This window comes from Phocoena sinus, chromosome 1 (assembly GCF_008692025.1).
Source record: "Phocoena sinus isolate mPhoSin1 chromosome 1, mPhoSin1.pri, whole genome shotgun sequence".
Taxonomy (NCBI): domain Eukaryota; kingdom Metazoa; phylum Chordata; class Mammalia; order Artiodactyla; family Phocoenidae; genus Phocoena; species Phocoena sinus.
In genome coordinates, this window is record NC_045763.1 from 118,268,724 (window position 1) to 118,284,347 (window position 15,624).

Consider the following 15,624-nt stretch of genomic DNA (forward strand, 5'->3'; position numbering starts at 1 on the left):
GACTTTCCAGATTTTTGTTGACCTCGCACAGCTCCTGTCGCCATGGTGACAACACTAATTCAAGGTGGCTACCCAGGTCTCCTGTCTCCACGGTAACCGGTGCTTTGCGACCTTCAGTTTGCAGCGGTCGTGCTGCAGCCGCTGCAGTGGTTGCTGGGCGACGGCGGAGAAAAGCAGGTGGCTTGAGGTGGGGACCCGGACAGGCTTCCGGTAGGGGTGTAGAGGCGGTTCCGGGGAAGCCTGCGCCCCCAGGTAGGGGTGCTCCGGGCCGTCGGCCCCGCAGCCCGCCCCTCCCCGGGCCCATGGCCGGGGCGGTGGGTGGGACAGGGGCCTCAGGCTGGACTTGGCGGCCGGTGGCGCGGGATCCGCTGCTGGCGCGGGCCTTCCATTCATGCACCGAACTGCGGGGACGGTTCTATCTGGTGGGGGGTCTCCTAGCCGGAGGAGCGAGAGAGCCGAGCAGTGATATGGTGGTCTTCGATCCGGCTGAGGGCCAGGCCGTGCGGGTGGGAGCCCGGGGCGGCCCGAGGCGCAGCCACCACGACGCGGCGCTGGTGGGCGGGCGCTGGCTCTGTGTGGTGGGCGGCTGGGATGGGTCGCGCCGCCTGGCCACAGTAAGCGCCCTGGACACCGAGCGCGGTGTGTGGGAGGCGTGGACCGCCGCCCCCGGCAGCTACCCCCCTGCCGGCCTCAGTAGTCACACCTGTACCCGCCTCTCCGACCGAGAGCTGCGGGTGGCAGGCAGGGAGGGCGGGACTCGCACTCAGCGTCGTTATGGAAGCATCTACACGTTAAGGCTGGACCCTGGCGCCCGCACCTATTGGTATGACACCCCTTGCCCAAAACCTTTCATGCTCCCTCACTTACACTCTGGAAAAACAGCTTCGCAGGCAATTTATCTAATATCCTCACCCTAGAACCCTCCCTCCCCGGGAATCTTCCATGTCTAAGATAGCTGAACTCTTTATCAATATTACCCTCCCTCTCAACCGAACTACATTTTGCACTGTCCCATGTCTCCTTTCTATCCTTGGCAAGGGGGTTGGGGAAAAGGCAGTACAGCACTTATATTTTCCAGAAAACCCAACTCAGGCCTGAATTTCACAGCTATAAGGAAGAAGGCTACCACACAGTCTCACGTTCAGGTCACTGCGCTGCCCTGCTCCGAAGTCCTGGGCCCCACCCAGGTCACCAGCTATTGCTCTTTGGGGGCTGCAACTCAGCTGAACCAGAAGTAGCTGGGCACTGGAATCATGGGAAGATTAAGGTATTATCTACTCACATCTTGCTAAGGGTGGAAGGGGGCTAAAATGGGGATGCCCAAATCCCTCCAGACAGTCCCTTCTCTCTCCCCCAAGGAGGAACCACCTGTTGCCCCCCGTTTGATGGAACAGCTTGCAAGTCTCGTGAGCAGTGGCCAGGGGTCCCGGCAGGGGCCTCGAGGACTCCGGCATCACTCATGTTCTGTGGTTGGGCCCTTTGCTGTGCTGTTTGGTGGAGAAACTCTGACTAGAGCCCGAGACACCATCTGCAATGACCTCTACATCTATGATACCCGTGAGAAGGGGCTTAATGGTTGAGAAGGGGAAAAGGTGGGAAGATAGGAGAACCTGCAGACTACAGAAAGAAAGAGGATGGAGTAATGGCGTAGGGAGAAGGAAGATTTAGTCGACAAATTAAAGTAATACACAGAATGTTAAATTGTGAAGAGGCCCACAAATCCAGTGAGGAGAAAAATAATGAGCAAATATCTGGTCTTGTTAAGAGCCCCATGGGAGCCAAAGCGCTACTGCCTCAATAACCACTCTTTGCCCTTACCCAACAGGAAAGTCTCCTTCTCTGTGGTTCCACTTCCCCTCTGCAGACCATGGGCTAAAACGCGTGGGCCATCGGACCTGCCTTTGGAATGATCAGCTCTACCTGGTTGGGGGTTTTGGTGAGGATGGCAGGACAGCTAGTCCACAGGTTTGCATTCTGGACCTCTTTATCTGAAGAATAGTGCCAAGATACACCACCAAGCCTCTGTTTTTTGTTTGTTTGTTTGGTTTTGGTTTTTTTGCGGTACGCGGGCCTCTCACTGTTGTGGCCTCTCCCGTTGCGGAGCGCAGGCTCAGCGGCCATGGCTCACGGGCCCAGCTGCACCGCGGCATGTGGGATCTTCCTGGACCGGGGCACGAACCCGTGTCCCCTGCGTCGGCAGGTGGACTCTCAACCACTGCGCCACCAGGGAAGCCCCAAGCCTCTGTTTTGTTGCAGACTCATAAAGCTTTAGTTATCACCAGAGCTATCTGCCTCATTTCAAATGCTGATTAAATTTCAACCTGAGAGTTAACGTTTGTTTCTGAATCTTTTGGCGGGGAGGGAAGTAAATAAGGAGGCGCATCTTTATTTGCAAGGTAAAGGATAAAATATGGGACCTAGTTTGATATTGTGAGCCATTAACCAGAGGGACCCAAAACCACAAATCATATGCTTGCCCATGCCCTGTGCAAATTCTACCCCAAATACTGGGTGAAAGCTTCAGGCTAGAGCTAAGCATTCTGAACAAAACATTTAATTAACAAAAAAAAAAAATTACAATAGCAGAGAAAATAATAACAATAAAGAGAAATTAGAAGAAGTGGGAATCAGGGTAGAAAAAAATGCAAAGGCCTTGGTCTCTAGGAGACCAACACTCCAGCTGAGCTGGACTTAGCCCCAGCCCCCTCTGAGTTTTCCTTGGCTGCTGGCTTCTCGTCTTCCCCCATGAGACGAATATTGTGCTTTTCCCGGAATTCATTTAGTTCTTTTCCCTTTGCCTGAAGCTGCTGTGTCAGTGTCTCAATGATCTTCTGTATCTAGAGGGCAAACGACAGGGATTATGTAAGGATTTCAGGACTCCCTTCCCCCATCTGTTACAGAGTATGGTTGGGGGAAGTGAAGGAGTGATGATACCTCTAACCTCAACTTTAACCACGTATTAATAGTCGAGCCCAGACACAAAAAGTATTCCTTTCTTAAAAACAAGGTTTATAAGCTGTAGTATACATAAGAATCACCTGGGCTGCTTATTTTTAAAATGCCACTTCATGGCTCCCATCCCCAAAGGTTCTGAATCAGTGGGTACAGGAGAGGGTCCGGGAAGCTGCATTTTAAATTAGTCTTCCAGGTGATTTGGATGCACGTAGCCATGGACTACACTGTGAGAAACTCCACTCTAACCACCTCCCCTCCCCCAATTCAGCCAGAAAAGAGGCATAGTCAGCAACTCCTTTGTCTAAGGAGTTAGATGTAGCATAGCTAAAGAGCATAGGCTGATAGGCTATTTATGCTGCCTTCAACACGAGTTCCTACCCACACTTTCCTCCCCCACATTCCCTAAAGCCCTGGCCTCCCTTTCCTTACTCCTCGGTTGCCCAGAGCATCTACGCAGGGATTCTTGCTCACCTGCTCCTTGTTGTTCTCCAAGGCAGGCAGCACCTCTTTGACAGTCCGCTCCACCAGTACCCCTCCAACCATGCGGTAGCACTTGCGGGTCTCATCTACCTCCTTCAGAGTATCGATCACTAGGCTGAGGTAGGAGGACAAGGCAGGATCTGCTGCAACCCTCTCTTACAAAACGGCCCATCCCCCCCCCCCAAAAAGGGGGCCCATCCAACTCTCCTGTTGTTTGCTTCTCCCGGCTTCCTCACCTGTGTTCATTCAACTCCATCTCCAGCTCAGCTGCTTTGGATGCCAGGCCCCGCTGTTCCTGCCGAAGGCGGTTGAAGCCAGCGATTACCTAAGAAGGTGAGAAAGAAATAAAGGTGAGAGAGGGGACAGTGGAAATGGCAGAGGGTCAACATAGGATAGCAGGCTTTACAAAGATGCAGTAGTAGACACCTATCTTGGAAAAGGAGTAGAACAGTTTGCAGTTTCTAAATTAAGTCTGGAATTCCATTCACCCAACACTGAGTGCCTGCTAGGGGTGAGATACTTGCTAGGCCATCTTGCAGCTTGGTTTGGTAAGGATTAGGCATTTGTTACATAGGAATGGGGGTGGAGAGCTACTGGAGCACCTACAGTGGAGCTTAAACTTGCAGGTAAAGAGGGATGTCAGGAAAGGCTTTGTAACGAGTAACTTTTTTTTTTTAATTTATTTTTGGCTGTGTTGGGTCTTTGTTGCTGCACGCGGGCTTTCTCTAGTTGCGGTGAGCGGGCGCTACTCTTCGTTGTGGTGCGCGGGCTTCTCATTGCGCACCGCAACGAAGAGAAGTGGCTTCTCTTGTTGTGGAGCACGGGCTCTAGGCGTGCAGGCTTCAGTAGTTATGGCACATGGGCTTAGGTGCTCCGCGGCATGTGGGATCTTCCCGGACCAGGGCCCGAACCCGTGTCCCTCGCATTGGCAGGCGAATTCTTAACCACTGCGCCACCAGGGAAGTCCCATGTAACGAGTAACTCTTGTTTGGGTCTGCCCAGCAGCCCTCCCATTAGGCAAGTGCCCCTCCTAATTCACTGGGGTTCTTGTGAGGCTACTAATCACAGGACCCTTGCTCTTTGACCGCAGGGGCAGTGACCTATATTCTATACTATAGAAATTGAATTTTGGGTAGAGACAAACAGGTACAGAAGGCAGCTGGAGCTAAGACACCTATAGTTGTCCTATAAAGATGGTCCTCCATTCCTATTCCTAAAATCCCCAAAGCTGCCCTAGTTATTGAACTCTGTGTGGCCTAGTTGTTTAATGTTCCTTTTCACTGTGTTCAATTCTGTGACCTACCACCATCCTTCTAAAACACTCTTTTAAAAAAAATAATAAATAAGTTGCCCAAAGCCTGCATCTGTAGCCTCTAAACCCTAACTGATACAGGCTTCCTGAGAGATAATGCCTTAACTGAAGCTTGAAGGATGAGAACCTGGGGGTGGGGGTCGGTGGGTAGTGGTACCAAAGAAGCATAATAACACACATAAAGACCCAAAGAAGTGATTACCACCAGCTTCCTGTTCCCCAGAAACTGAGCAGAGAATTAAACAGTGTGAAAATCAGACAGGGTACTAATACCACCACCAGCATCACTTCTAGTATAGGGCTCTGATGACTATTTGGAAAGACAAAAGACCAGGTTTCAAGTTTTGTCTCTGCCACATTTTGGCTTTATGAACTCTGACAGACTTTTAGCCCTGTTCATTCAACCCTGGCTACACATTAGAATCATCAGGGGACCATTTTTAAAATGTGAATAGTGGAGCCTCAGAACAATTACACAATCACTGGGAGTGAGGCCCAGGCCTCAGTATTTAAAAAACGATGTCCCATGAAATTCTGATGTGCAGCCAGAACTGAGAACCACTGGGTTAATCTCTGAGCCTTAGTTTCCTCACCTGTAAAAGGGAGATGATACCTACTTCATAGGGCTGTTGTATCACGTAAATGAATTAATGTGAAACGGCTTTGTAAGCAGTGAAGTGCATTAATTACTATTATGACCTTCTCTCCAAACCCAAAGTGTACCTTGGACCCTCCTGGTCCACTGAGAGCAGTGAGCCCATTCATTCAAACCACTGCCAAATCTCTCACTCTCATTTACATCATCTCTAGTCTCATTTCCATCACTGACTAACCACCTCATCTTTGCTAGGATCCCTTATCTCTAGCTCTTTCTCTCCGCAAGATTCATATACAGCTAAGATAATCCAAATTACTGTCCTGTACCACCCCTACAGCCTTTCTACTGCCCAATAAATGAAGGAATAAATTTGACTAGGAACTTGTCATTACAGCAACTTGTTTCCTTCTCCCATCCATCATCCTTTCATCTCAATCCCCTTCATCCACTCATTTCAGCAAACGCCTTGGAAATCTCACTCATCTACAAGCTGTTTTTCCTTCACCTTCATTGCCTATATCAAAACTATTCCATTTATAATTAGCATTTTCTCCACTGTCAATGTTACAGATCAAAATACTTTCCTCTAGGAAAATTCCACAACTAAACTAGACTCTAGATGTTCTCCTAGCACCCAAATGACATCCACTCTTCTGCATGTATGTCGTATTTAACACACATTAATGAACTCAGCTTAAATGTCTAAAATTTCAGAGGCCTGAACTTATTTTCCTTAGTAATTAGTAGGAATCTACTTTTCAACCACCAATTTAACACAACTATAGGCAAAAAGATTTTAATTCCAACTTTTCTTCAAATACTTTTGATAATTAACAACCCCTATTTCCTCTTGGTCCAGTTATAGAGTTTATTACAACACCAAACTAAAGTAAATATATCTAAGTGTATGAGTTATCCACAGTTGTTATGGAAAATTTCAGCCACTGATGCACTTGAAGAAAATGAAATCTCTTAGCAGCTAACTGACAACTAACTTTTAGTTAAACGCAAAATAAGCTGATATTAACCTGCCATCTCTGAGGTCTGCCAGGTAATGAAGACAGAGAGGCTATGCTCTATTCCCACATTCTTCCTCCTAAAATACAACTTACTAGTGGTTTTCTCCCCTATGGCTTGACCTAATTTTCCTTCCCTTTCCCTTATTTCGTGTTCTCCTAAAGCAGTCTGGCATGAGTAGGGATGGCCAGGTCACTGTTGACTCTCTCAACCCTATTAAATCATCTAACTAACATATAAACATCCCTGCTGAAAAAGAATCCAATTAAAATACCAACAATTTTTCCTTTTTTTTTTCTTTTGGCAGTGTGGCACAGCATGCGGAATCTTAGTTTCCCTGACCAGGGATGGAACCCGTGACCCCTGCAGTGGAAGCACGGAGTCCTAACCACTGGGCCGCCAGGGAATTCCCTATTTTTCCTATTCTAAAGTAACTTCAAGCCTTACAACTATGCAGAGCTCTTTACATTTTCATATTTGGCATGTACAAATAATTTTACACAGGACATGATCATCTTTTCTTTGTTGTTCCCAGTGATTAAGAATCCGCCTGCCAGACATAGAGAATGGACTTGAGGACACGGGGAGGGGGAAGGGTAAGCTGGGACGAAGTGAGAGAGTGGCACTGACATATATACACTACCAAATGTAAAATAGATAGCTAGTGGGAAGCAGCTGCATAGCACCGGGAGATCAGCTCTGTGCTTTGTGACCACCTAGAGGGGTATGATATAGGGAGGGTGGGAGGGAGGCTCAAGAGAACGGGGATATGGGGATATATGTATATGTATAGCTGATTCACTTTGTTATACAGCAGAAACTAACACAACAATGTAAAGCAATTATACTCCAAAAAAGATGTTAAAAAAGAAAAGAATCCACTTGCCAATGCAGGGGACACGGGTTCAAGCCCTGTTCTGGGAAGATCCCACATGCCACAGAGCAACTAAGCCCGTGTGCCGTAACTACTGAGCCTGCACTCTAGAGCCTGCGAGCCACAACTACTGAGCCCGAGTGCCACAACTACGGAAGCCCACATGCCTAGAGCCCATGCTCCGCAACAAGAGAAGCCACCGCAATGAGAAGCCCACGCACCACAACAGAGTAGCCCCTGCTCACCGCAACTAGAGAAAGCCTGCGCGCAGCAACAAAACCCAATGCAGCCAAAAATAAATAAATGAATAAATTTATATTAAAAAAGATATAATTGACATATAGCATTGTATAAGTTTAAGGTGTACACAGTTTTTTTTTTTTTTTTTTGATGAGAACTTTTAAGATCTATTCTCGGGGCTTCCCTGGTGGCGCAGTGGGTAAGAATCTGCCTGCTAATGCAGGAGACAGGAGTTCGAGCCCTGGTCCGGGAAGATCCCACATGCCACGGAGCAACTAAGCCCTTGTGCCACAACTACTGAGCCTGCGCTCTAGAGTCCGTGAGGCACAACTACTGAGCCCACGTGCCACAACTGCTGAAGCCCGCACGCCTAGAGCCCGTGCTCCGCAATAAGAGAAGCCGCTGCAATGAAGAGTAGCCCCTGCTCGCCGCAACTAGGGAAAGCCCGCGCGGCAATGAGGAACCAATGCAGCCAAAAATAAATAAATAAAATAATTTTTTTTTTAAAAAACGATCTAGGGCTTCCCTGGTGGCGCAGTGGTTGAGAGTCCGCCTGCCGATGCAGGGGACACGGGTTCGTGCCCTAGCCCGGGAAGATCCCACATGCTGCGGAGCGGCTGGGCCCGTGAGCCATGGCCGCTGAGCCCGCGCGTCCAGAGCCGGTGCTCTGCAACGGGGGAGGCCACAACAGTGAGAGGCCCGCGTACCGCAAAAAAAAAAAAAAAAAATCTATTCTCATAGCAACTTTCAAGTATACAGTACAGTACTGCTAACCACAGTCACCATGCTATAAATCAGATCCCCAGAATTTGTTCATCTTATAACTCCAAGTTCGTACCCTTTGACCCCCTCTAATCATTCCCCCACCTCCCCCTCCAAGCAACCACCAATCTACTCTGTTTCTATGAGTTCAGGTTTTGGTTTTTTATTCCACATATAAGTGAGATCATACAGTATTTGTCTTTCATTGACGTATTTTCACTTAACCTAATGCCCTCAGGGTTCCTCCATTTTGTCACAAATAGCAGAATTTCTTTCTTTTTTACAGGTGAATAATATTCTCGTGTGTGTGTGTGTTTGTGTGTGTGTGTGTGACATTTTATCTGTTCACCCACAGAACATGGTTTTCTAATTTTTAAGGGCTATATAGCATTTACACCCTATTGATATATTTTTTAAAGCTAACTATTCTTCTCTTGTTGGGACATTCAGGTCATTTCCAATTTTTCTGTAATAAATAGCATTGATTTTAAATATCTGGACAAATAGTACACAAATTTTACAGCCATTTCTCTTGAATCATATTCCCCAAAGTAAGACTAATGAGTCAAAAGGGTATTAACATTATTATAGTTTCTACTGCATGTTGCTATAAAGTTCTCCAAGATGACTAGATGACTCTACAGTGCTACCAGCAATATCATGATTGTACCTAATGGTAGCTTATATTATCTTTGTTATTTTAATAATTTTTAGAGCAGGAAGAGATCTTAATTCCAGAAACCTTGGAATCACCCTCAACTCACTATCCACACCCAATTAATCTCTAAATCATATCTATGTATTAATACTAAATACCTCAAATCCATCCACTATCATCTCTCACCTGTACTACTAGAGTTCCACACTTGCCTCCAGATCAGCCCCCTTCAATCCATTCCCCACACTTCAGCACAAGTAACCTTAAATTTAAATCTAACCATATTATTCCTATGCCTAAACCTTCAATGGTTCCCACTTCTCATGGGATAAAATCCAAACTCCTGAAGACAGCAGAAAAAAGTCCTATAAGACCTGGTCCTTCCTGACCTCTCCCAATCAGTTCTTCTCCCACCTCTTACAGTAAGCACTATTGCCCAGTAGAACCACTTGTAGTTCCCCTATTCATTTGCCTTCAGGCATTGGCATAGAATCCACACCCTACCTGGCACACTTACCTAAACCTCTCTCATTGCATTTTTCTGTGCCTAACTCTAATTTATTTTTTTTACTTTTTTTTTTTTTTTTAAGTGTTAGGCTTTTTTTGGCTGTGTTGGGTCTTCCTTGCTGCGTAAGGGCTTTTCTCTAGTTGCAGCGAGCAGGGGCTACTCTTCGTTGTGGTGCACAGGCTTCTCATTGTGGTGGCTTCTCTTGTTGTGGAGCACAGGCTCTAGGCACATGGGCTTTAGTTGTGGCGCGCGGGCTCAGTAGTTGTGCCTCATGGGCTTAGTTGCTTCACAGCCTGTGGGATCTTCCCGGACCAGGGATGGAACCTGTGTCCCCTGCGTTGGCAGGCGGATTCTCAACCACTGTGCCACCCCCCTAACTGTAATTCTTTCTTCAGGTTTCAACTTAGATTCTTCTAGGAAGCAGTTCTTGCCATCCCCAACTCCCATGTTAACTCCTTCTATGGGCTCACATGTAAGCATATAGCAATTACTCACATTTTTTGATAGAAAACTTTTTCTATTTTCATGTATTGTGTTCCTTATTTTCCACCATGCAGCCTGCCTTCTCATCTTTATTGTTATCTTCTTTGGAAATTTAAAATATGCAAATACAACCTCTCTTAACATATCTATATCTTTCATAGTCCTACAATAACCTGCCTTCCTTCCACAGTTTGCATAGTAAAGGAGCACTACTATGTGCCAGGTACTATGCTAGACTCTTTTTTTTTTTTTTTTTTTTGGCTGCATTGGGTCTTCCTTGCTGTGCCACCAGGGAAGTCCTGTGCTAGACTCCTTTATTTCATTTAATTCTAAAACAAACAAACAGGGCTTCCGTGGTGGTGCAGTGGTTAAGAATCTGCCTGCCAATGCAAGGGACGCAGGTTCGATCTATGGTCCAGGAAGATCCCACATGCCGTGGAGCAACTAAGCCCGTGAGCCACAACTACTGAGCCTGCAATCTAGAACCCGCAATCCACAACTACTGAAGCCTGTGTACCTGGAGTCTGTGCTCTGCAACAAGAGAAGCCACCGCAATGAGAAGCCTGGGCACTGCAACGAAGAGTAGCCCCCTCTCACTGCAACTAGAGAAAGCCCGCCTGCAGCAACGAAGACCCAATGCAGCCAAAAATAAAATAAATAAGATAAACAAGTTAAAAAAAAAAAAAGTTCACACACACAACTGTAAAAAAAAAAAAGTCAAACTATTTCCACTTGATTTATTTTGGTTTTCTTTTCTTTTTTGTTTAATTGATAACATAATTTTGATAACTTTGGGGAAAATCTACAATCATTACATTTATCCCCAAAAGGTCCTTTGGTCTTCTTATCTACATGATATTTACTCTTATTGGGTTCAATGGAAGAATAAAAGAGGTAGAGAATTATGACTGGATGCATCTGGAAAAGCATTTTCTGGGCTATTGCTGCACTAAATATCTTCTTTTCAGTCCAGTGCCCCCTTTTCTGACAAACATACTCAACTCTAAAAATTTCTTCGACCTTATCAAATGATGATTTGACCACTGTCAAATGATGATTCTCATCCCTTCTCTTCATCAAATATTCTAGGACTAGTCTACATGCACTGCCTCCACTTCCTCACCTCCCAATTCACTTTATTTATTTATTTTTTTGGCCAGGCCATGAGGCTTGCAGGATCTTAGTTCCCCAACCAGGGCCTGAACCTGGGCCATGGCAGTGAAAGCACCGAGTCCTAACCACTGGACCACCAGGGAATTCCCAAGTTCCTTTTTTTTTGTTGTTACTTCTCTTTTTAATCTAAGTTTTTTCAAAAAAAATGGAGATATCTGCCTCATAGGATGTTGAGAGGATTCATTAATTACATCAAGGACTTAGGACAATATCCAGCATATAACAGATTGTCAATAAATAGTGCCTGCTATTATTATAAAGCACCTCCACCTAAATGTCCTATGGATACCTTAAACTCAGGTCATTCAAAGCTGAATTTTCTTTTACTCCATTTTAAACTGCTCTTCTTCTTGTCTCCCCTATTTCTGCTAGTGACATGACTCTAGCCTGGTAGGAAACCCTGGTTTCATCTTTGGACACACCCTTATCCCATCAACTGCCAAATTTATTGCCTCTACCTCAGCAATTTTTCTTAGGCTTACTGACATCACCCTAGTTGAGGCCTTCATTACCTCTTGTCTGAACTACTGCCACAGTCTTCTAAATTATCTCCCCATTTTTGGACTCTCCAAATCCATCCTATACATTGTTGCTAATTTAATTCTTTTAGCACTTGGGTGACATAGAAAAATATTCGTGATATATTATTAGGCTTAATAAGCAGATTACGGGGACTTTCCTGGTGGTCCAGTGGTACAGAATCCGCCTTACAATGCAGGGGCCGGGGGTTCGATCCCTGGTCGGGGAACTGAGATCCCACATGCCAAGGGGCAACAAAGCCTGCGCACCGTAACCACTGAGCTCATGCGCTTCAGCTAGGGCCTACGTGCGGCAAACTACACAGCCCACACGCCCTGGAGGCTGCATGCCACAACTAGAGAAGAGAAAACCCACATGCCACAACTAGAGAGAAGCCCGCATGCCACAACAAGGAGCCCGCGTGCCGCAACTAAGACCCGATGCAGCCTAAAATAAATAAATAATAAATAAATCTTTTTAAGAGAAAAAAGCAGATTACAAAACAGCAAATAGTGTATAATACTAATTTTATAAAATTAAGTATGTAAAATATACAGGCCCTCCCTTTCCATCTACACACACATATACAAAATCAAAAAGGAGGGGGGAACCTCTCAAAGGATATATTTCAAAACGGTAAGAATAGTTACCTCTGGATAGTAGGATCATAGGTAAAGTAGGATCATGGGTAATTTATTTCTTATTTTGTACTTCTTGTGTTTTCTACAATTTCTAAAATGAATGTGTATAATTTTATGTAATAAGAAAAAAAAATTAATAGTATAATATATATCCTTCTATGTCTCCCTCACTGCTTATATTAAAAAGTCCTGAATTTTTTGCCATACAAAGACTCAGCTTGCTTTTTTTTTTTTTTTTTCAGCTTGCTTTAAGGACGACATCTTTCTAACTTATAACTCATGATTTAGCTAAACTAGTCACTGCACTTCATGTCAGTCTATGCTTTCCTCAGAGCTCTTCTTACCCTATTCCCTATATTCTATTTCTACTGCCACCTGTTCAAATTTATCCAATCCTTCAGGCTCAGCCCAAATATCTCTAATAGGATTATGGTATAAAAAATAGGTCTGTCTGATGCTCAAGGCCCTCAATTAAAAGCCCTGCTCTCCCAGTTACTGACTCTGGGTAAGTTAGCTAAAGCCTCCGAAACTCAAACATCTTGAGGACAATACTGCTACTTCAAATGGCAGTAATTAAGTAACAGAAGATAAAACAAGTAAAGTGCCTAGCTCAATGTGCCACTTGCCTCCCTCTTGTCTATATGGCTCAAATTTTCACCAGTGATAAGTATAATATTTTTTACCCAGTGTTCTCTCTGGAACACAAACAAAGGCCAGAGAATGTTAAGCAAGGAGAGCCTCAGAACTCAGTTACCACAATTCTTCAGTCTCTTTTGAGGGCTTCTTTTTCTCTACCACCCCTTAACTATTGGTTTCACTCCTGTTCTACTTCTTTTTTCACTTCCTGTACAAACTGTAGGTGATTTCATCCACAGCCATGGCTTTGTCTACCATCCATAAACTTGTAATTCTCTAATCTGTATCTCCAACTCAGATTTCTTTCTGTAACTCAAGATTATAAATCAAACCACCTGCTAAATATCTCTACCTGGATATCCCACAAGAAACCCAAATTCAAACTTATTTTCTCCCCAAACCTGTCCATCTTCCTGCATTCCCTGTGGCACCATCAAAAACAGAAACCTGAGGGACATCCTAGATTCCTCTTTTATCTCTTTTTCTCCACTTCCAAGTCTTGCAGTCCATCCCAAACTTTAAGTCCACCTGCATCCCAAACATGTCAGGCAGTTTCTTGCCACAGTGTTTTTAAACACATTATTCCCTCTACCTAGAAAATCCTCCATTTCCTTCTTTGCTTGACTGACTTCTCTCATCCTTTAGAATTGAGCTGAAGGATTATCATTTTTACAAAACAAAGTAATTAACACTTATTAAGCACGTAGTATATTCCAATCACTGTGCAAAACACTTTGTATGCGGTCTAGCCTAATAATTGAAATACAGTGAGGTAAGCACCATTACGTTTCCACAGAAGAAGACCAAAAGAAGTAACTCATGGGAGGTCATATATAGGTAGTAAAAGGTAGAAATGTGATTCAAATACAGATCTATCTGAACCCAGTGCACTCATTACACTCTTAGCTACCCCACTATAACACATTTCCCTTTCCCACCCACCCCCCAATCTCATAATCTCCTGCTTAGTTAGAGGTCCCTCCTCTAGCTGCCATTAAGAAGGCCCGTGAGGAACATTATAAAACTTACTGTTTGGCAACCTAATCAAAAAATGGGCAGAGGCCTAAATAGACATTTCTCCAAAGTAGACATACAGATGGCCAAGAAGCCCATGAAAAGCTGCTCAACAGCAATTATTAGAGAAATGCAAATCAAAACTACAATGAGATATCACCTCACACCAATTAGAATGGGCATCATCAGAAGATCTACAAACAGCAAATGCTGGAGAGGGTGTGGAGAAAAGGGAACCCTCTTGCACTGTTGGTGGGAATGTAAATTGATCCAGCTACTATGGAGAACAGTATGGAGGTTCCTTAAAAAACTAAAAATAGAACTACCATACCACCCAGCAATCCCACTACTGGGCATATACTCTGAGAAAATCATAATGCAAAAAGACACATGCACCCCAATGTTCATTGCAGCACTATTTACAATAGCCAGGTCATGGAAGCAAACTAAATGCCCATCAACAGACGAATGGATAAAGATGTAGTACATATATACAATGGAATATTACTCAGCCATAAAAAGAAACGAAACTGGGTCATTTGTTGAGACGTGGATGGATCTAGAGACTGTCATACAGAGTGAAGTAAGTCAGAAAGAGAAAAACAAGTATCGTATATTAACGCATATATGTGGAACCTAGAAAAATGGTACAGATGAACCTGTTTGCAGGGCAGAAATAAAGACACAGATGTAGAGAAACAAATGTATGGACACCAAGGGGGGAAAGTGGCGGGGGAGGGGTGGTGGTGGGATGAATTGGGAGATTGGGATTGACATATATACACTAATATGTATAAAATAGATAACTAATAAGAACCTGCTGTATAAAAAATAATGTAAAATTCAAAAAAAAAACTTACTGTTTGCTTTGTCTTTTCTCAAATGAGTGTGTTAACTTGAAAACAAGGTCTATTTCATTTATCTTTTTCCCTGTACCCAGCAGAATGTCTGACACATGGCAGACCCTCAAAAAGTATTAAGTTCCTTCTCCCTTGCCTTTTTCCCCCTAAGTCAGAAACTATCTCTTCTTTCCTCCCCAAAATTCCATAGCACTTTATATCTCTCTTAGATATATTTCTGCCTCACATTAACATTTTGTATGTCATATTTTTCCCACCAGACTATAAGCTCTTTGACTGTAGGGGTCAGTTTTAAAGATCTTTATGCAAATACCTCTGCCTATAGTAACTGTTCAACAAATAACTGATAAATGAAACTATAATTTAAAACACTGTTGTTTTGACTACGTTTTCCTATTACCCAGATTTCTTCCCACCCCTGGTAAACACTAGCCCCACTATTAGCAAACCATGGTTCCCAAGCCACAAGGGGCTTTTCTGATTAATTTATCAAACGTTTCCCGGTGCTAGGCAAGGCACTAGGGGAAATGCATGCTCGGATTCTTAGTAAAGGATTTCTGGTCTCAAAAAAAATTCAATCTAGTAATGACTCCCGAATCAAAATAGTATGAAACACTAGACTGTTCGAGTATGTGAGTCACGTGTCTCTGCAGAGCGATGACGATTTTCAACGTGGTTTCAGGGTCCAGTAACAGACTACACTCCCAGCCGTTGACTAATCCCCTGGGATTCGTTAGAAGCTGCCTTGCCCAGCCATACCCTGGTTGAAGGTGCGGAGGAAAATAGGGAAAGTGACCACCCATCTTTCCTCAGACTTGCGCATCCTCCCAGACCCTGCTTCTCAGAGCTTTTCTATCCCCCTGGCTCATGCAACACCCCCGAGGGGGCGTGGCT

General features: G+C 44.5%; 1 protein-coding gene across 4 annotated transcripts; it reads left to right on the forward strand.

Annotated features, from left to right (window-relative positions):
* KLHDC9 (kelch domain containing 9) lies at positions 1–7,210 on the forward strand. 4 transcript variants are annotated; one of them, XM_032642656.1, is made up of 6 exons: positions 142–823; positions 1,108–1,267; positions 1,359–1,557; positions 1,826–1,965; positions 3,698–3,768; positions 7,180–7,210. In XM_032642656.1, the coding sequence occupies exons 1-6, from the start codon at positions 303–305 to the stop codon at positions 7,184–7,186; spliced, it is 1,098 nt and encodes a 365-aa protein (XP_032498547.1). In that variant the 5' UTR covers positions 142–302; the 3' UTR covers positions 7,187–7,210. The 4 variants fall into 4 exon arrangements, with proteins under 4 accessions (XP_032498557.1, XP_032498547.1, XP_032498541.1 ...); XM_032642650.1 differs by having other exon boundaries at positions 7,177–7,207; XM_032642645.1 differs by lacking the exon at positions 7,180–7,210 and adding an exon at positions 6,670–7,006.
* Positions 7,211–15,624: the final 8,414 nt, after the last annotated feature.